The sequence below is a fragment of the Silurus meridionalis genome, chromosome 18 (genome assembly GCF_014805685.1).
Source record: "Silurus meridionalis isolate SWU-2019-XX chromosome 18, ASM1480568v1, whole genome shotgun sequence".
NCBI classification, from domain to species: Eukaryota; Metazoa; Chordata; class Actinopteri; order Siluriformes; family Siluridae; genus Silurus; species Silurus meridionalis.
This window is the reverse complement of record NC_060901.1, coordinates 16,840,130-16,862,299: the sequence shown is the minus strand read 5'-3', so window position 1 is coordinate 16,862,299 and position 22,170 is coordinate 16,840,130. Positions and strand designations below refer to the sequence as shown.

The following is a 22,170-nucleotide window of genomic DNA, read 5'->3' as shown; positions in this document are numbered from 1 at the left end:
ACACTTCAAAGGGAGGAACAATATAAAATATCTGGGCAGAGTTTGCTCTGAGTTTTTTCTGACTCCGATGAACCCAAAGTGCTTTGTCACTGCTAAGCTGTTATAAATTTCTTTATTATGATCATTGTTGTACTCATAATTTTTTCTTACAATACTGTTGTGGTACCTTTACACAGTCATACTTTATTTACGTTCTAAAATCTGCTAGCAAAAGAAATCCTGCTATAGTTGAACTTCAAAACTAGCTCATGATCACTCATGATTATAGAACAATTGCTTAAAAATAAAAACACATAAAACAATATTTCTCATCGTCTGCAGCCAGCCTTTGGATTTTATGGCAAAGCTTTTACTACAGGATGGTATGAAACACATGTCATGTAGTGAGTTGCAAAGAATGAGTTACAGAGGGCTGAGCAGCCAGAGCCCACCCCAAAAGACCCCTTACATTGGAGACCTCCTGAACCCAAATATACTGTACAATAATAAAAAGAGTATGTTTCAAAGCAGCATAATTTTTTATTTATTATGCATGAACCATGTAAAAGTGTGTAGTCTGGTTCCTCTCAAGAGGAAACCCATCCTCATCTGGGTTGCACCGAATGTGGCAGTGGACTCTGTTTCCAGTTGAATCAGAAGAATTAAAAATAGATACAGTGGTACCTTGACCTACGAGTTGAACCCATTTCGTGGCCGAGCTCGAAGCTCAATTTGCTCGCACATCAAATCAATTTTCCCCATTGAAAATAATTAAAATCTTAATCCGTTCCAACCCTCAAAATGCCACCCCATTTTTTATGTTTCATGTTATTAAATAAAGAAAATACATTTCTAAATAACAAATCTTGTATAAAAACATAATAGAAAGAGCATGTAAAGATATAATAATAGCCTCTGTTATGCGATCTCCTGCAAGCTGTTTCTCCATCGGCCACACCAACAGCAGATTCTCCATCTTTTTATGGACAGACGTCCGGAGCTTAGAAATTATTTTAACACATCTGGCTGGCGTTATAACCTTAAGCGACTCCTTCTGCTTTAAAATCATGCAAATCGTAGACGTTGAACGTTCGTATTGCCTGGCCAAGTCCTTTAATTGCATACATTTTTCATATTTCTCGATAATTTCACGCTTTAATTCAATGGACATCATCCTCCTCTTCTCAGCATTGTCACTAGAACTCTTGGAAGACATGGTTACAAGAAAGTTAGAAGAAGGAATTCTCACAAAACACAAAGCACAAAGCAATAAACCACGAGCACAAGGAATTTACAGTGTTTACTCTATGAGGTGAACACGTGAAGAGAACGAGAGAGCTAGTTGGAGGCCGGGGGATGCTGTGGCGTCACTGCTCACTACGCCAACTAGCAGCGGCGTCTCGTGTTGTACCTTAATTTTTTGCCCGTGGAACAAAGCAAAAAAACGGCCGAGTGGCGACTCGTACCTCGGAAAACTCGTACTAAACTCGTATGTCAAGATACCACTGTATATATATATTTTTTGTATATAGTTGTGTGGCTGAGAACTGCTTGTGTATATATCATTCATATATTCATTTATATCATGATTTAACAGAAGATGGAAGATTTAAAGTTTAAGATTTTGTTTTCTAAAAAAGAATGAAATTGCGATGATAACCCTGAAATTTTTGCTTACTGCATCTGATAGAAAATTATGGGTTGGGTTCCTTTACTGAATCTTTAATGCATTGTTTTATGTTTTCATAAATTATTTACATGCTAACAATGTTTTTTATTTAACATAATTGTTACCAAAATCTTGAGTTGGACAGGTCTATCGCTATTTAAATGCAAATTCAGTTCATTATTGATTCTTTATTAATAAGTTGTTTATTATTGACAATAGCTCTAGCTATTTTTTTTTTTGCTTACTTTTATTTATTTTGCAGTTATTAATTTCACACCTTTTCCTCATAGTTTTAATGGAATCTTGGAACTTTGTGAGATCCTACATTCTGCTATCTACAGTTGTGTTCAAAATTATTCAACCCCCACTGAAATTGATTGTTTTGGTTGGTTTGACATTGATTATGATCATTCAGTCATCCTGCTTACAATTAAATCAAAGAGGCACGTGTAGGTCAGACAAATATAACATAACATTTATAATGAAATAACCACAAACGTCTTTTCTGAGCTCACATCATTATCAGTTTTATTCAACCCCCAAGTGACATTCAATCTTAGTACTTAGTACAACATCCTTTTACAGTTATAACAGCTTTTAAACGTGAAGCATAGCTTGACACAAGTGTCTTGCAGCGATCTACGGGTATCTTCGCCCATTCATCATGGGCAAAAGCCTCCAGTTCAGTCACATTCTTAGGCTTGCACACTGCAACTGCTTTCTTTAAGTCCCACCAGAGGTTCTCAATCGGATTTAAGTCTGGTGACTGCGATGGCCACTTCAAAATGTTCCAGCCTTTAATCTGCAACCATGCTCTAGTGGACTTGGAGGTATGCTTGGGATCATTGTCCTGTTGAAAGGTCCAACGTCTTCCAAGCCTCAGGTTTGTGACGGACTGCATCACATTGTCATCCAATATCTCCTGGTACTGAAGAGAATTCATGGTACCTTGCACGCTGAAGCTTCCCAGTACCTGCAGAAGCAAAACAGCCCCAAAGCATGATTGACCCCCCGCCATGCTTCACAGTAGGCAAGGTGTTCTTTTCTTCATAGGCCTTGTTCTTCCTCCTCCAAACATAGCGTTGATCCATGGGCCCAAACAGTTCTAATTTTGTTTCATCAGTCCACAGAACACTATCCCAAAACTTCTGTGGTTTGTCCACATGACTTTTGGCATACTGCAGTCGACTCTTCTTATTCTTTGGGGACAGCAAGGGGTGCGCCTGGGAGTTCTGGCATGGAGGCCTTCATTACGCAGGGTGCGCCGTATTGTCTGAGCAGAAACTTCAGTACCCACATCTGACAAATCTTTTCTCAGTTCCTCAGCAGTCACACGGACTTTTCTCCACTCTACGCTTCAGGTAGCGCACAGCAGTCGAAGTCAGCATCTTCTTTCTGCCACGACCAGGTAGCGTTTCAACAGTGCCCTTTGCCTTGAATTTGCGAATGATGCTTCCTATGGTGTCTCTTGGTATGTTTAACATCTTTGCAATCTTCTTATAGCCATTGCCCTTCCTGTGAAGAGTAATCACCTGTTCTCTTGTCTTCCTGGACCATTCTCTTGACCTCACCATGTTTGTAACCACACCAGTAAATGTCTAGAAGGAGCTGAGTATCACAGTCATTTTAAAGCTGCCTAATTGGTGCTTATTAGGCTTTATTGCTGCTCCCTGATATCCACAGGTGTTTTCAATACCTGATTGAAAACACTTAATTGAACCTCTGTTCTTCAGAGTGGTAGTCTTTAAGGGGTTGAATAATTATGTCAATGAAGAATTCACAAAAGAAACATTTACTACTGTATTACAAAACTAATTGATGTCATTTTAGTTGCATATGGTTCTTTAAGAAGTCCTTGTAGGATTTCATTCTGAATACAATTACAATTGTACACTAAATTCCCTAAAACCATTTACAGCATTGGGGGTTGAATAATTTTGAACACAACTGTATGGAACAGTTCTTTTTAGAATCAGGCCAATACTTCTAAAGAGAGATTAATTACAAGATGTTTTATTGTTAGCAAGCAGCTGAGTAAAGATCGCTCTATAGCAAAGCTTTGACTACAGGATGGCAACACAAACATGAGGTGCAGCACAAGTGCTAACAGCACAGTAGGAAAATCTCTCTTTAATCATTCCAACAAATCTTTTCCTATTCTTATGTGCTTCCACCCAATATACTCTGCTTGACTTGATCTCATAATTTCTCCATTACATATTAAAATTTAGCAAAAGCCCATATACCATACCGTAAGAAAACAACTACCAGTTTTAACACACATTTTTGAAAACTCATACTCCAACCACTTCTTTCTTGAATAGGCAAAACCTTGACTACAGGATGGGAGGCAACATGTGCTTGAGGGCCTTAAGTGTTGTGTTGCAAAGGATAAGCTACAGAGGCTTGAGCAGTCAAACTCCACCCCAAAAGTCCCCTTACATTAGAGACCTCCTGAAACTAGATATGCAAAAATAAAAAAGCATTTCTGGTTTTGTGTTCCAAAGCAGAAGCAGCAAAAGCCATTGCATATCTAGTGCTCAACCATAAAACATCAATAATAACAATCTTCAATAAAATACAAAAGCATTATTTATAGATGATATAGATACTTGGTGGCAAAAGTTTTTTATGGTTTACAACCCATAATCTCTCTAGTCAGAATAAACTTTTATGCACAAATCATGAAATACATATACAGATACAATATTTTTTACACTCAAGAAAAGAAATCCACAAATTCAGGATTAGAATGTGTACAAGAAAGTGTATTGAAAGTGTATTGAAATAACTGCTAAAATTGTACTTCTGACTCCTAAACTATGGAAAACCTATGGAAGAACATTGAGTGCCAAAGCTTTGACTACAGGACGGTAGGCAACACGTTTTGTATTGAGTTGCAAAGGATCAGCTAGATGATGATTGAGCAGTCAGACTTCACCCCAAAATACTTTTTTGAACCAAGATATGCACAAATAAAAATTGCATTTTTTGTGTTGTATGCGTAAGCACCATATTTTTACTGTATTTATTTATTCAGCCTAAAGTGTGTGAAAATGTGTAGTCTGTATGTCTGTATGTCCTGTGGGCCATTTGGAGCTTATGAATTTTGAATTTTATGTAATTTTATGTATCTGAGAATTGCTTGTGTATCTGAATTCATGTAAATCATGTATTTCATGAAGATTTAAAATAAAGAAACCTTTAATGAGCTTTATGTTCATAATTTACCTTCTAATACCTGTTAGCAAAATCCTGAATTAGCCAGGCAAAGCTGTCTATCTTTAATTAAAAGCAAATTCAGCTTATTTATTAATTAGTTTGTTGCTTATTGACATTTTGAAATATTATTGTTATGATAGACAGACAAGTAGATCTATTACAAAGAAGAATGTGCTGATCTGCTGCTCCCGTGTTGGTGCGCTGCTGTTGGTCATGCTTATTCTGATTTTCTTATTATTTCTTTTTGTCTCCTCACCTGATCACATCATTCATAAATTGAATGTTCTTTGGCAAAACTTTTACTACAGGATGGAAGGAAATATATGATTGATATCATGCACTAGTGCTACCTCCACAGCAGGATCAGGTCCCCACTTTTCAAAATGTATTTCAGTAAATCTCTTCTTACTTACTTTTGCTTGCATTTGCTCTTATCTTCCACCCACTTTTCTTTGCTTGGATTATGCAATAAAAAAATCCATTAGAACATGGAGATTTTTTTAAATGGCTCTGTGTCAGGTTCCTTGGTGACCTTACATTTTCATCCACTGTTCACTTTTCTGTACACTCCATTAAATGAAACTTGATGAATCCCATCAACTAAAGAAAGAATCCTGAAAGGAGCATTTATTCCCTTTGCTGGAGAGGTTCTTTCTCCTCTGCCATCCCTGTGGTCACCCTGAGCTCATCCTGATTTATGATCCCCAAAAAAACAAGTGTCTACACGTTTGCTCCTTGTGTGGATCCAATTTGTTAGAGATTTGTGAAATTCTACAGTCTCTGTTTCAGTTGGTTTAGAAGCCTGACCTGCACTGCTGCTAGCTATGGAACAGTTCTTTATCAAGTTATACTTAAACTTTACTTCAACTTGTTTTGCAAGTTTTCTAAACAGAGATCTTTTCTGGTGTTGTGTTTCAAAGCAGTATACAGTAATCCCCTGTTTATCGCCGTGGCTACATTCTAAAACCACCCGCGATAAATGAAAAAACATGATAAACAGACGCCACCCCAATAATGCTATTTTATGAATACAGTACTATACTGCATTAACATTTTATATTTAATATATGTAATTAATAATTATATTTGTATTAATACATTTCATTATTTCAACATAAATGTATACTGATTGGCCAGGCAGAGGTAAAGAGCCAGTGAAGGATGTACTGCAAGTTAGAGCAATAAAGGATGGAGAGGGAAATGTGTTGACTAGTGAGGAGAGTGTGTTGAGAAGGTGGAGGGAGTATTTTGAGCAGCTGATGAATGAGGAAAATCAGAGAGAGAGAAGGTTGGATGATACAGAGTTGGTGAAGTAGGATGTGGATAGGATTAGTAAGGAGGAAGTAGAGCAGCGATTAAGAGGATGAAGAATGGAAAGTGGGTTGGACCAGATGACATACCAGTAGAAGCGTTGAGCTGTTTAGAAGAGATGGCAGTGGAGTTTTTAACCAGATTGTTTAACAAGATTCTGGAAGGTGGGAGGATGCCTGAGGAATGGAGAAGGAGTGTGCTGGTACCGATCTTTAAGCATAAGGGAGCTGTACAGACCTGCAGTAACTACAGGGGAATTAAGTTGATCAGTCACACCATGAAGTTATGGGAAAGAGTAGTGGAAGCCAGGCTGAGAGAAGAGGTGACCATCTGTAAACAACAGTATGGTTTCATGCCGAGGAAGAGCACCACAGATGCCTTATTTAATTTGAGGATGTTGATTAACTATATTTGAACTATAGAGAAGGACAGAAGGAATTGCATTGTGTATTTGTGGATTCAGAGAAAGCGTACAACAGGGTGCCAAATAAGGAGTTGTGGTGCTGTATGAGGAAGTCAGGTGTGTCAGAGAAGTATGTGAGGGTGGTGCAGGGCATGTATGAGGACAGTGTGACTGCAGTGAAGTGTGCAGTAGGAACAGGTAGTGAGCAGGTTGAGAAGAGCCTGGAGAGGTGGAGATATGCGCTAGAGAGAAGGGGAATGAAAGTCAGTAGGAGTAAGTACGTGTGTGAATGAGAGGGAGGGCAGTGGGGTGGTGCGGTTGCAGGGAGAAGAGGTGGAAAAGGTGGAGGAGTTCAGGTACCTGGGGTCAACAGTGCAAAGTAATGGAGAGTGTGTTAGGGAAGTGAAGAAAAGAGTGCAGGCAGGGTGGAGTGGGTGGAGAAGAGTGACAGGAGTGATTTGTGATAGTAGGGTATCTGCAAGAGTGAAAGGGAAAGTTTATAGGACTGTGGTGAGACCTGCGGTGTTGTATGGATTAGAGACAGTGGCATTGAGTAAAAGACAGGAGGTGGAGCTGGAGGTAGCAGAGCTGAAGATAAGGTTTTCGTTGGGAGTGACGAGGATGGACAAGATTAGAAATAAGTTTATTAGAGAGACAGCGCATGTAGGATGTTTTGGTGACAAGGTGAGGGAGGCGAGATTGAGATGGTTTGGACATGTGCAGAGGCAGGACATGAATTATATTGTTAGAAGAATGCTGAGGATGGAGCCCCCAGGAAGGAGAAAAAGAGGAAGGCCAAGGAGGAGGTTCATGGATGTGGTGAGGGAAGACATGCAGGTAGTTGATGTGAAAGAGGCAGATGTAGAGGACAGGGGAGACGGATGATCTGCTGTGGCGACCCCTAATGGGAGCAGCCGAAAGAAGAAGATTATTTCTTCATAAAACTCCATACATTTCCCTATGAGATTTTTACTTTACACAAGTAACTACAAACAACAAAAAAAGGAACATATAAATAAAAAAATAAACAGTAATGCGCAGGATTTAATAGTGTGATGGGAAGATGTTTGACATTGTCAGAGGTGGCAAAAGTACGCACATCCTTTACTTAAGTAGAAGTACAGATACTCATGTTTTAAAATACTCGGGTAAAAATTGAAGTACTGATTAAACTATTTTTACTCAAGTGAAAGTAAAGAAGTATTGGCTCTGACATGTACTTAAGTAAAAAGTAGTTATAACTTCTACCTGTTTTAGCTGGACCTCACATCATATTAATTAGATAGATAGATAGATAGATAGATAGATAGATAGATAGATAGATAGATAGATAGATAGATAGATAGATAGATAGATAGATAGATAGATAGATAGATAGATAGATAGATAGATAGATAGATAGATTCAAGATCAAGAAGCTTTTATATATAATCATAGACATTTTACAGATTTGAATGATGTATTGTTTTTATCTGTACGATCAATAAAGACAGTAATTTAAGTTTGTGTCGCCATTATGAGGGAAAAAGCCACAAAACGCCACCCAGAGGATTAATTGGCGGATTTGGTGTTTGATTTGGCACAGAAATAAGTTTACTGATTAAAAATATTTTTATCTGGAGTTTATTTATTTATTTATTTATTTTATATCTAAGTAAAGAAAGGACGTTGTGGATAAATGTATTTTTTGCAGAAGGTTTTAATTTCGCCTCTTTTATATTTATATATTTATTTATGTATTTGAATTTTTTATAAACATGGTAAAAACAGAAATGCGCACTGAATTGATAGCGTGTAATAATATAAAGAATATTTGTGAAGATCCACATATAGAACACAAGCAGAGAAAAGATGATGATGATCAGAATTGTGTCTGTTCTCAGTCATGTTTACATCACTGACTCCCTCTGTCTCATCCACATTAACCCGAAACTTCTTACTGCCTTCTGCCTGCTGATTCTTAGCTTCGTAAACTAGTCTACATCTGTGGTGAGTGAGAGTCAGGACTTTATACACCAGTGGATTGAAAAAGACACGCAATGACAGGAAATCGGTTGTTCAGCTGAAATCGGCACGCAGTGAAAATAAAAAATATATATTTTACCAAATCAATGGATTAAAACTAAAGTAACGAGCCGGTTTTGAAAATGTAAGAAGTAGAAAGTACAAATATTTGTGTAAAAATGTAATGAGTAAAAAGTTGTCTGAAAAATAAATAGTGGAGTAAAGTACTGATACCAGAAAAATCTACTTAAGTACAGTAACAAAGTATTTGTACTCTGTTACTTCCCACCTCTGTACATTGTGGATATCGCTGTGTTCTCTCTCATTGTGTGAGCACCGATCTGTGATCAGATTTATGATACTTTAGGAAATAAAACTAATAATAACTTAAATAATTGAATCCATAGGCAGCTCACAATTTCATAAAACCTATAATTCCTCTCCACTGCTTCTTTTTCTCTCCCCATCCTGAGGCATCCTGAGGGTGCGCCAGCTCCAGTCACGTCCCACCTCATACAGATTATGGACCCTTAAAGAAGTAGATGACGACCCTGCAAACATCCTGAACCATCTAGAGATGTACCAGCTCCATTTGGATACCACTTTATGTGGAGTTTGGACATTGGACCTCTTTGAGTGTTTAAAGGCTCTGGCATGGAGAAGCTGGTGTTGGATCTGTGATGATCGCAAATGTTGAGATATTTTATGAGTTGCTCAGTAACTTCTGGTTCTATAACCTCAAATGACTGTATAAGACTGTAGAAAGGACATCACTCATAATCACACACTCCAGTGCTCACGTTAGTTCTCACTCTCCAGTGTTCTATATTGTTTAAAGACTATAATCACACTCTTGATGTCACTTAGGGAGTTTTTTCTCCCTTAGATGTTATGAGGAAGAAACCTTGAGAGGAACCAGATTCATAAGGGAAACCCATCCTCATTTGGGTGACATCAAGAGTGTGATTATAGTCTTTAAACAATGTGGATAAATACACATCATTCACCTTAACTGTTAAATTCTGTAAAGCTGCTTTGAGACAATGTCTGTTGTAAAAAGCGCTATAGAAATAAAAGAGAAATTTATATTGTATATTATATTGTACATTGTATTTAGAGTACTTTTATTTTCTGTATAGACAGTCTTTCATGGAGATGGCAACGACAGTTAAAAACGGCCCTTTTTATTCTGGTCTCTCCAGCTATGGGAATTGGAAAAAATTAATTTATTAAATGTTATTTATTTATCTATTTTTTTCCTTCTTTCCCCTAAATATGCGTATATATTTGTATTTTCATGCACCTGTTCTGTGTATTGTAATGTAAATTGTACTTGTTATTGCCACGTTGTTTGTATATGGCTAATTGCTTAATAAAAACATAAAGAAAAAAAGAAAAAGACGTTTGTACTTCCTCTATATCTTGAATGACAGGTGTCTCGTCTAATGATCAGTGAGTTTTCTATTCACAAACTATACCTCCCTTTTCCAGTTTGTCTGAATTGTTGTTGTGTTTTCGAATTTGTTATTATGTTTCATGCAACGATTCAGACAAACCGGAAAAGGGAACGGCATATTCAAGTTTTGTGGACTGCTCATTGCAGAAATTTGCACCTGGTTTATTAGCACAGATCTTTGAGAAGTTTTTTCAGAACTATAAACCCTTTACACTGTAAAAAATTGACATAGATTTAAAGGTGAATAAATGTAAAATACTTAAGGCAAAAACCGGTAAATTATAAAATATGAAATTACTGTTTATTTAACAGTTAAATACTGTTCATGTAACAACAAGTAAACGTAATACTTTTTTACAGAGCGTTGTAAAAACTATTCCCCACATTAGTTTACTAGTATAGTCCACTTGACAGAGTGAATAAAATCAAATGAGTGAATTGGAACACCTGCTGTTTACAAGCAGAATCACTGAAGGAACGAATAAGAAACAAAACAACTAACATTTAGTTACAGCCTTAGATGATATCAACTGAATAAAAAACAGATGATTAAACACCTCCAAATGTTTTTGCATTACCAGCTGAAGCATTGAACATTGAAGCATTTTCAGCTTTACTTGTTACAGTTTGACTTTATTTCTGTCAAATATCTACAAAAAATATCTTTGAGACTTGCCAGGGGTTCATATTTTATTGAAAATGTTATTTCACCTCCCATTTTGGACATCAGTGGTTGCTTTAGTTGGGCTGACCCTTGACTCTTGCTGTTGTAATTATGTTTGTAAAGCACATTTGTTGTGATAAGAAGAGTCAAGAGAAAATATAATTTAGTGGTTTTGGTTAAATACTGTATCACTGATGAACATATGGCTGATTTCTAATTAATTTCACATTGTTAATAATTGATTTTTTATTTAATGAGACCAGTTATCTAAAATATTGAGAACTTTATAAACATTTTAGGCACAAACCCATAAAAGTGCCAGCACCATTTAGACACAGACATCAAGAATCAGGACATGAAACTCAAGAATGGTGACTTTCATACCACAATGCATGCTGGGTGCCTGAATAGTACATAATTTTCCACATACATTGCAGCATTAATAAATTATCTGCCTAAATGTTCTTACTATTTTCTTTATTTATTTTATGTTGATGATGCTGTTTGATTTGTTCCGAATCCTTCCTACACTATTACTTGTTTTGCAGAAACAATCTGGGTCTTTTTTAGTTTGCTTTGTTTAGTTTTGTTTGGTTTTCCAAAATCTGATTTTTAAAATGTCAAGGTTCAATTAAAGCAAACACTGATCTCCATTATGGTGACCTCAAATAAAAGAACAACACCTAAAAGCTCAGTGCTTTTGTACACATGCGACATGTGATGCTGGTAATGCTGTTTTTGGGGGGTGTTTAATCATCTGCTGAGAGCATGAGAGATTTAATGTGTTTTTTTTTCAGTTAATGGCATTTTTGGCTTTGACTGTAAGTTGTGTTTCTCTGCTCTTGTTTCTCTTTAGAAAGACAGTAACTGTGTAGATTTTCACCAACCTCAACTACCACTGTTTTAGTATTTTATATTTAATTGATTAAAATTTATTTATTTATTTATTTATTTATTTATTTATTACTGTAAAGAGAATTAACAGACAAGAGGAGTTTGTCCATAGCAAATGGCTTATGGAAGAACATTCTATGGCAAAGCTTTGACTACAGAATGGTAGGCAACACATGTTTTGAGACCTTATATAGTAAGTTGGAAGGATGAGCTACAGAGGGTTGAGCATCAGACGCCACCTCAAAAATGCCAATAGAGTTGAGACCTTCTGAACCCAGATATGCAAAAATAAAAAGAGATTTTCTGGTGTTGTGTTCCAAAGCAAAAGCCATTATATCTCAAGTGTTAAACCATGACACACACACAAGCTTTGCAATCCTTTCCAGAGAAATGTTCAATAAAATGCAACAGGATTATTCATAGATAAAAAGGACAGTTCGTGGCAACAGTTTTATTCACAAATCTTGGAGAAGCAGATACAACACAAAAAAAAAAGCAGTGAAATTTGTGCAGATTTAGTCCAGTTATTCATTTGCTTGTTACTTATTGCCATTTGGTAATATTATTGTTATATTATGAGAGACAGACAGACAGACAGACAGACAGACAGACAGATTAAAAAAAGAATGTGCTGATTTGCTGCTCCTATGTTGGTAGACTGCTGTTGGTCGTGCTTATTCTGTTTTCTATTAGTCTCCTCCCCTTATCATGTCAGTCTCTCAGGAGGACAGTAGAGGAGATTATTCTTTCTGACAGCCAGGGTTACTGATGCTGGCTGTAATATAACTTTGCGCTGTCTGTTTGGATGAACTAGTGATGGTCTGGAGACTGACTGCTTTAGCTTTTGCATGCTCTCTGCTGCATGTAGACACAGGTGTACAGTATGGGAAACGTGCTCAGAGTACACGGACTTTCTCCAGGCCTTCTTCAGTTCCAGAGGAACAGAAAGGCAATTATCGTGCAAAACGGGATACACGGTCCCCCAAGTCAGACTTTGTAGAATATTTAACTCCTCTTAGTGCCAAAGAGCATGTGGCCCTGGCGAGCACCACATACGAGGTAAGAAAGCACTCTGTTTCTAACTACAGATTATACATTCTATTATGCTTAATGGTAATAATGTTTGTTACACTTATTAATGCCATTTTACTATGAAACTCTACATGCTCTTTGTTGTGATGCACCAAAATGGTGTATCTGTGCTTTTAACCATTAATTTTACACTACAAATAACTATAAAAATGACTATAAAAGGAACATGTAATAAAAAAAAATAAAAAAAAACAGTAATGGGCAGCATTTAATCGTGTGAAGGTGTTTGACATTGTGGATATTTCTGGGTTCTCTTTAGTTGATAAAACTAACATTCCCCTAAATAATAGAATCCATGGGAAGCTCACTATTTTATAAAACCTCTTAAATTATTGGAAGAAAACTGTAACCTGTATTATATTGTATATTGTTTTCAGCATTTCCATTATTTTCTGTTATAGACAGTCTTTCATGGAGATGATGGCTCTAGTTTTACTCTAACATGGGTAGGAGTTGAAACTGGGGTAAGTGACTTGACTTTTAGAATTGTCTAATGAAAGTTTATCAGAAAATCACTACATGCTGTTATCTTGAGTCATATGAGTTGATATTCGTATTTCATCCAGTCATTCTTGGCTTTGTGGAAAAATGAGTTGCATTCATAATAAAATTATTAATTTGCATTCATTTGGCTGAATTTTTTATTGGAAGTAATTTAAAAATGAGGCAAAACAATAATACAAGATGTTAGACCATGTTTCCAACAATTTCTTTAAGAAGGGTGCAGACACACACACACACACACACACACACACACACACACAAACACACACATATATATATATATATATATATATATATATATACACACACACACACACACACACGTTTTTTTCCTGTATTTTTTAAAGTAAGGACTTACTCGCAGTAGACTGATGAGTAATCCTGCTAATCTGACCTGTATAATGATTCTGTAAAACAAAATTCTCTATTCTGTCAGGTTATTCTGGTTTTGTCCACAGTCAGTGCTTCACTGGAATCCTATTTTGAACGTGGCTCCAATCGGCTTTACAGGAGGTTAGTGTGTAGCAAGTGACAAAATTCTGTGCTGTTGTCTATTTTGTTTATCTCAGTTACATAAATTGAACATTTCATAACCCTGTATTTCTTTTTGTGATAGTGAAGATTATGGAAAATCCTTTCATGACATCTCATATGCCATCAACAATTCCTTCATAAGAACGGACTTTGGGATATCTGTAGGCCCCAGGAATTCACAGCAGGTGTGCAACTAAAGACCACTCAATTTATGATATTACTTGGATATAAGTATCCAGACACTAAAACACATTGAAGCTGGTTTATCAGATCTTTAAAAGAAGAAGTTTATGTAAATGTTAATGGGACAGTGATTTTTTTAGATCAGATAGATTTACAAATGGGTATGTGGTGTAAAGAAACCTGATATTCTGGAAATGGCCGATGATGGACATTAATATTTATTTCTAGGTGATTTTGACAGCTGAGTTGCCCATCGCAAATGTACCAGGAGGAGTTATATTTACTTCCACAGACTCAGGAAAAACCTTTAGATCAGTAGAGCTGCCATTCCACCCAGCTCAACCCATTTCGTTCCATCATCACAACCCAGATTGCCTGCTGGTCATCAGCACAGAGGTGAGAAATGTTTTATATCAGAGGTTTCAGCTAAAAATTGTTTCATTAGTCAATTAGCAACTATGCAAGTAAAAGGAACAATGCAAACCCATTTTCTGAGTTAAAAAATGCTCAAATTTCTAATAGTGTTACTTTGGGCAAACTTGTTTATTTGGATGTTTAGATTTTTATAGGTTGTAGATTTGATACTTTTTCATTCTTCTTCTTTAAATGGTCTATTACATTATAGGCTCTGCATTATATAAACAGAACCCAGATTTTAATCTTTACAAGGACTGCTCTGTTTTTTGGAACACTTTTACAGGGACATCTATGGCTCTCGCAAAACTTTGGGCGCAGCTGGTCAAAAATCCATGATGGAGTTTACTCTTTTACATGGTAAGACAAAGAAGGTGTTGTTCTTAATTGTTGGTTGCAAAGCCTATGTTGGTATAACTGTCCTCATTAATGTAATAATCTAATGATGATGAGAAAATTGCTTTTTTTGTTTTTTTTGTTTCCTGACTGATGTCTAGGGTAAAATGCTTAAAATTCGTAAAATGGCTTCTTATTGGCCACTGTACAATATTCACACTGCACCCATATACCTAACATGTAAATTTCCTTCCTTCATTTTGCTATTCATTTTGGATTTAGCTGAAATATTTAAATAATTAGTTCAATGCCAAGTTATTACCTTTTACCATGATTGACAAACCATAGTCAGGTAATTATATACACTCACCAGCCACCTGTACATTTGCTCATTCCTATAGTGTCCATTCAAGCAATTATGTGGCAGCAGCACCAAAAATAAAACCATACAAATACAGCCAAAGCTTAAAGTAAAGTTCACATCAAATAGGAATGTGATGAAACAATTGGCATCCAAGTTGAAGACTACATAAAGATCAAGTGAATAATTTTCACTTTGCAGATGTCTCTAAATGATGTTTTTTTTTGAGTGACTCGAGCCTTCTTGGGAACTCCAACCAGTTTCTTCTGACCTTCTGATCCCAGATGGTTTTTATATTATTCAAACCAGTACATTTGGCACCCCTTACTATTCCACAATGAAATTCCCGAAGAATACACTTTTCCCCATTCTGATGTTTAATATGAATAAGTGAAGTTTGTGATCTGTATACCACAGTTGTTCTTTTTTTGTCATTGTCTCTCTGAAGGGGACCAGGCTTCACTCTTTTCTTCAGTTATAGCTCTAAAGGCACAGGTGAGATTTTCACATTTAAAGCAGTTTTTCATAAATCACATGACTTTAATTAAATCAGTGGAACAAAATATCATGCTTCCATGTATAATTAATGAATTATATATATATATATATATATATATATATATATATATATATATATATATATATATATATATATATATATTCCTTTGTGCCTTTTGGGGAACATAGTGGAGGCAGACAAGCGAGGAAATCTTTATCTGAGACGCACACTGGACCTGGGCAGAACCTTCACTATTATTGCTCAAAATATCTTCTCCTTTGGCTACATTGGAGGTTTCCTTTTTACATCAGTCATGGAGAATCCGGTTGAGAAAAACGCTTCCACAATTAAATATCTGACCATAATTTGTTATATATAGTATTTCCAGATTTAACTTAGTATATGTGTTTGTGCGCAGGGTTCTCCTCGTGTTATTTATGTGTCTTTGGACCATGGTGATCAATTCACCAAAGCTTTGCTCCCATCAGCCACCTCAGAGCAGGTGAGGAACAACAGAGCTGAATGAACTAACAGTTTTTATCCAGCACAGAAATACAAGAAATAAATTTAACTTTTTACTTGGTTCAAGGTCAGAACTTTAAAACAAATACAAATAGTGTTGTATACTTTATACACACACACACACACACACACACACACACACACACACACACACAAACACGCACGCACACCACACACACAGTGGAATGCTTACACTCATGATTGGAGATCATGGTACTGATATATTTTTGTTGATTAAGCAGAAAAAAACTTTCTCCCACAACCTCTGTGTTGATAGTCTGCCAGACACACACACACACACACACACACACACACACACACACACACACACACACACACACACACACACACACACACACCTTGACATCCACATAGTTGTGACATTCAGTCTTGATCATACCTGCATGTTCTTACTCACTGTTTTCAGTTCTACTCAGTTTTGGATGGAGATGAAGATATGATCTTCATGCATGTGGATAGCCCTGGAGGTACAGACCTGAAACATAAACTTATTTTCTCAAAACCTCTTGAAAATACTAAGGCTACATAATATAAAGTAAAACATTTGCCATCCTGGTTTACTGTTAAATATTTGTGTTGTTTTTACGCAGTTATGGTGCTAATGCTTTATCTGTTCAGTTGGTCAGTGTCTCTATACTAGAAAAGTTCTTCAAAGTGCTGACAAATCATCTGTTTAGGAAAATTGCATGACAGCTGATTTTCTGGGTGAGAAATTCTAGAAAGTTCACATTTCACTAGTCCTTGGAGGTTTCTATAAGGCAGAGGGCAGTGTTCTTTATCAGCTAAAATGCAATGACAGTGACTTTATGGCCCTGTTGGAACATCTGATGCATTCAGTACATCAGGGTTGATCTTATGCACACATGAAAAAAATGAAGGCTCACACATTTTAATAAGCTTTTTGGAGTTATACCACACAGTAATTATCCTTTTTTATTTTTGTATTTTACAATGTGTGTAGATGACACATATTTTGGGACGGTGTATACGTCTGATGACCGTGGCATCCTGTACACCAAGTCTCTTGAACGGCATCTATTTGGTGGCCAAAGGAAGAGTGACTTTACAAATGTGACATCATTGCGAGGAGTGTATCTTACCAATGTCTTAGAGGAGGGTACGGCTCACATACATGCACTAGGATGATTCAAGATTTGTAATTTAAAGTCTCTGTGTTACATGTGGCACAGTAATACATTTTTTATATTTTTTATGTAAACTGAATTATTAAATGAACTATTAACATGTTTCACATACCGTGTGTTTTATATGGTAAGTGGTTCCATATAAAACATGCAGTTACATACACAATAATTAAGTTATAAATGATCTTATATATACGTACATCAAAGGCTGTTCACTGAACCCAGACATTAGCATCTTGTGAATATGAATCTTATGAATTACTTTCTTTGTTACAGATGGGCGAATTTGCACAGTCATCACATTTAATAATGGGGGAAAATGGTGGCCACTAAAAAAGCCAAAAAATATGGAATGTGAAGAAAGCTTGAAAAGGGTAAATAAATGTATTAATAAAAAAAATCTATTTCAAAGCAAACAGAAAAAACACTTTTGTTTGTATGTTTCAGTGTAACTTGCACATTCATGGAGAGCACAGCCTTTACAGCGGCATCTCCCCCATGCTGCCTCTGTCTGATCCGTCTGCTGTTGGCCTGATCATTGCTCATGGTAACAGACCCAAATTCACATTCGCTAGTCATTAATATGCTGTCACTGAGAAGCCTACAGCCTATAGTCTTTATTTTCACAGGCAATGTGGGGAAATCCATTTCAGCATCTAAGCTAGACGTGTACGTTTCCTCGGATGGAGGGTACAACTGGATATGTGCACTGAGGGGTCCACACCACTACAGCATACTGGATTCAGGAGGTTTGATTGTGGCTGTGGAGGTTCGCAGAAATCAACAGACAAATGCTTTAAAGTAAGTTTTATAAGAACTGTATATAAAGATTCTACAAAATATAAGCAATTTTATAAAATGTTGCAGACCTACATATTAATAGAATTAACATTAGCATTTACAGAGTTATCATTTATTCTCTGAGAAAAATAGCATAAAAGTACAGTAAGCGTAGGTAATAGTGTTTGTACTGTATACGGTTTTGGTTAATCGTTTGCTTAAGTGCCTTAAGTATAAATATTGAATGTGACTGTGTGTGTGTGTGTGTGTGTGTGTGGTGTGTGTGTGTGTGTGTGTGTGTGTTTGTGTGTTTTCAGGTTTTCTACAGATGAGGGTCAATGTTGGAAGACTTATAATTTCACAGAGCATCCCATTTTCTTTGCGGGACTTACATCCAAGCCCGGCACTAAGACTCTGAATATTAGTGTGTTTGGGTACCGGCCTGATGATGATGATCAGCCCACGTGGGTTGCAGTGACCATAGACTTTGAGCAGCTTCTAACCAGAGAATGTGAGCATAATAAAGTGCCCATGAAAAACAATGGAAAACAAACATAACTTTTGTTTGTTGAATTTCATTAAATTCTGTTAAAACTGTATTCAGTCACACAAATAATAGTTTTTTGTTGTTGAGAAACATTTCCACTGAAATATATCATTTTATCATTAATCATTTTGTCAATCTTTATAAGCTGCTACTTTCTGTACAAGTATCTATACAGCAAAACATTTTTATACTGTATCTTACAACAGTATTGAATCAGTATTGAAATGTTTCTGCTGGTGATATACTAGGTGGTGAGAAGGACTACATAAAGTGGTTGGCTCATTCTGATGAGGAAAAAAGAAAATCAGAGACAAATGGATGTGTCTTGGGCTACAAGGAAACTTTTCAAAGATTGAGAAAGACGTCGGTCTGCAGAAATGGACGCAACTACGTGGTCAGGAAGCAGCAAAAACTGTGTCTTTGCTCCAGAGAAGATTACATGTGGTAGGAAATATTTCTAGAATTATGTATGAGATATGTAAAACTTGAATTAAACGAAACAGCCTGTGACATATTCTCTGTGTCCATCTGTCTCTCTTTATTGTAGTGATTATGGTTATTACCACAATGTAAGTAGCTCTGAATGTGTGAAACTACCTGAATCCACAAACAAAACACTGGAGCTCTGTGTAAGTGGGACGTTAAAGGAGCTTCAGACAACAGGGCATGTGACATTTTATACCTTTATTTAATTTAATCTCATACAGTTATATACAATGGTCTATTACATAATATATACATTAATGAACAGTATATAGACACATGCAGATTTATTATAATGAAACTTCTTACATTATATTCAAAGGTATCGAAAGATCCCCAGCGATAAATGTAAGGGTGGTTTCAGCCCCCCACAGCAAAAGAATGTGACCAAAATGCATTGTGGGAATTCCAGCCAAGCTTCCACTACCGCACCTCAGCCTGACAGACTAGTAAGTAAAATTGCATTTTATTATTTCTCTGTACAGATGTGATGATAATGGATTTTGTGTCTTTTTTTTATTAAGCAGGTAATTAACCTGTTTGATATAAATTTAGTAAATATATCATTCTTAAGGCAGGAGCAGTGATGAAAGTGTGGGTGCTGATCGTGATCAGTGTCAGTGCAGGGACTGGAGCTCTGGCTATTATTATTGCAATTACTATAACAGTCCAGAGGATAAACAACAGACAAAGGTATTACTTGAGAGTTCAATTGTGGGTTTGTTTTTTCTCTATTATTCAACTATTACCCTTACTGAGTTTATTTCTGTCCCTTTAGATTAACATCATACCAATTTTCTGCTCTTCAGCTGCATGAGGAGGAATTGTGCGTTGCCTCTGAGAGAAATCCCAGCCCTACCCAAGCCATCTACAAGGAAAATTCAGATGCATTGCATTCAAATGAACCTCAGTATTACAACTTTTCTATGGAATGAGTTCAAAAAAAACTTGGGGCTGAACTTCCAACTAGATGTAAATCAACTCCAATTCTCAAAACATACATAAGTTCTTCTAAAACTATATGGATTCCTACTAAAGGAACTTTTGATATGCTCATAAAGCTGGCTAATGTATATATAGAGCAAAGAAAGCTAGTCTCCATTCACCACATGAATATGCAGCCATATTGCCAAATTCTTATTGGAAAAAATTAGAATGCAAATGAAAAAAATTGTTGCATTTGTATAATAATATTAATAACAAAGCTGCTTTACAAAAAACATGGTGTAGATACACTTTGTGAAACTTGATATCTTAAGAGGAAGGAGTCCATCAGATGGAGCAATGGGTGATAGTGCAGTTATAAACTGGAGTTAAAACAGAATTTAGAAAGTAGTAGGACACTGATAATAATCTGGAGGGTTTCATTTCAATTGGATCTCACACCAGAAGATCTCAGGGGAGGAGGGCGAATGGTACAGATGCAAATCAAGTGGGACATACTGACTGGGATGACATGAAAGCTAAATAAAACATTTCAGTTCTCTTGGTTTTCAGGTAATTCAATTAGCCACTATTTTTGCACATCGTGCATGATATCTGAGTCTGTTCCATCAGAATACAAATGCTACAAGTTTGTTACATTTATGTGTTCTGCTTAACATCATCTGTATGAGCAGATTTTACTTATTGCAAAAAACATTACAAACTTGTTTAGATGAAAATGGACCTCACCAGCTGTTTGATGACTTTGACCAAAAAACCCTTTGTGTGTAAATAACAGTAATGTAAATCACAATAAACAAATTAAGCAATTCAAATGATGTTATGGACTGATTGAATAAGGTGGGTAACATTCTCAATAATTGATTAATTAGAAGATTAATAGACAGGTAAGCTTTCATTTTTGTTGACTTCCACTGGAAAACTTGGGCAGCTTAACCACGTTGTTTAAGTAATGTACTCTTTAATGTGGATGTGGCAGAGTTAAAGATGCTGAGATTCATTGGGAGTGACGAGGATGGAAATGCGTTTATAAGAGGAAATACACATGTAGGACGTTTTGCAGACAAGGTCCTTGACCGTATGATTGACCACTAGATTGAGAAGGTTCGGACATGTGCAGAGGATGGACACGGGTATAAAGAGATAAAGAGGGCCACGGATGAGGTTTATGGATGTGGTGAGGGAAGACATGTGGGTGGTTAATTTGAAAGAGGCAAATCAGAGCACGGATAAGTATGGAGAAGGATGATCCACTGTGAGGACCCCTAACAGGAGCTGCTGAAAGAAGACGATGACTCTTTAATGTGGTTCAGGAAGGTAAGACAGGTAGGTAAGACTGATTTTTATAATTTTGCTCACCTATAAATTTTAGCATCTGTAACAAAAAAGTGCAATGGTCTAAGTTGCTGAACACAACTAAATGAAATCATCACGAATTATGACTAACATTCATCTTTTAAACAAATATCTTCAGTGTATAGAAAAAACAATAGTAGTTTTGCTATTCTAATACTTTTGAAGGGAACTGTATATGGTTTACAGACTGGCAAGTTGGAAGTTGCAATCATTAATAAATGTATTCATGTGGATTGTCAGTGACTTGCATCCAACATCAGCTCACAGCTGTTAAATATAAAACAAGATTGTCTCTTGCTTTCCTCTTGTGAAACAAGAAAAGAAATATACTAAATCAGTATCAGTTTAAAAAGGTGGTTTGTGTGGAGTGCAATTGAATTTATAGGTTTTTGTAAACCTTATTTATGACACTGTAAATTTTAAAGCCACTATACAAATAAAAATGTGATTGAATTACAGCAGGGACTTCAGAAGGTCGAGCAATAAAAGCATGAAGGTTCAAATCCCACTATCACCAAGCTGCCACTGCTGGGCCCTTGAGCAAAAGCGCTAAGACCACCCCCTGCTCAGTTGTAAGTCGCTCTGGATAAGGGTGTCTGCCAAATGCCGCAAATGTAAATGTAAGTCACAGAGAGCAAAGATTTTCTTTACTCTGATGTTTGATACTTTTTGTGAGTTGGGGAAGAGGTTGGCTCAGGTTTCTGGGACTTCTCATAAAGTCCAGCAAAAACTAACTATTGTTTTCATGTTGTCATGTTCCCTTTTGAGTCTGGTTCCTTTTAAGGTTTCTTCCAAATAACACCTTCAATAATCTATTTTGCTGAAGCTGCTTTGTGACCATGTTAA

At 36.4% G+C, this 22,170-nt stretch overlaps 1 protein-coding gene across 2 annotated transcripts; it reads left to right on the top strand.

Annotated features, from left to right (window-relative positions):
• The first annotated feature begins 12,326 nt into the window (after positions 1-12,326).
• On the top strand, positions 12,327-22,077 carry si:dkey-159a18.1 (sortilin). Of its 2 annotated transcripts, none has more exons than XM_046872906.1 (20): positions 12,327-12,661; positions 13,096-13,158; positions 13,635-13,711; positions 13,815-13,917; positions 14,144-14,311; positions 14,616-14,689; positions 15,475-15,521; positions 15,714-15,850; positions 15,944-16,027; positions 16,475-16,535; positions 17,030-17,185; positions 17,490-17,587; positions 17,661-17,760; positions 17,843-18,014; positions 18,311-18,504; positions 18,789-18,984; positions 19,088-19,204; positions 19,346-19,472; positions 19,598-19,716; positions 19,833-22,077. In XM_046872906.1, exons 1-20 carry the CDS (start codon positions 12,419-12,421, stop codon positions 20,026-20,028), a joined length of 2,532 nt encoding a protein of 843 aa, XP_046728862.1. In that variant the 5' UTR covers positions 12,327-12,418; the 3' UTR covers positions 20,029-22,077. The 2 variants fall into 2 exon arrangements, with proteins under 2 accessions (XP_046728862.1, XP_046728863.1); XM_046872907.1 differs by having other exon boundaries at positions 19,802-22,077.
• Positions 22,078-22,170: the final 93 nt, after the last annotated feature.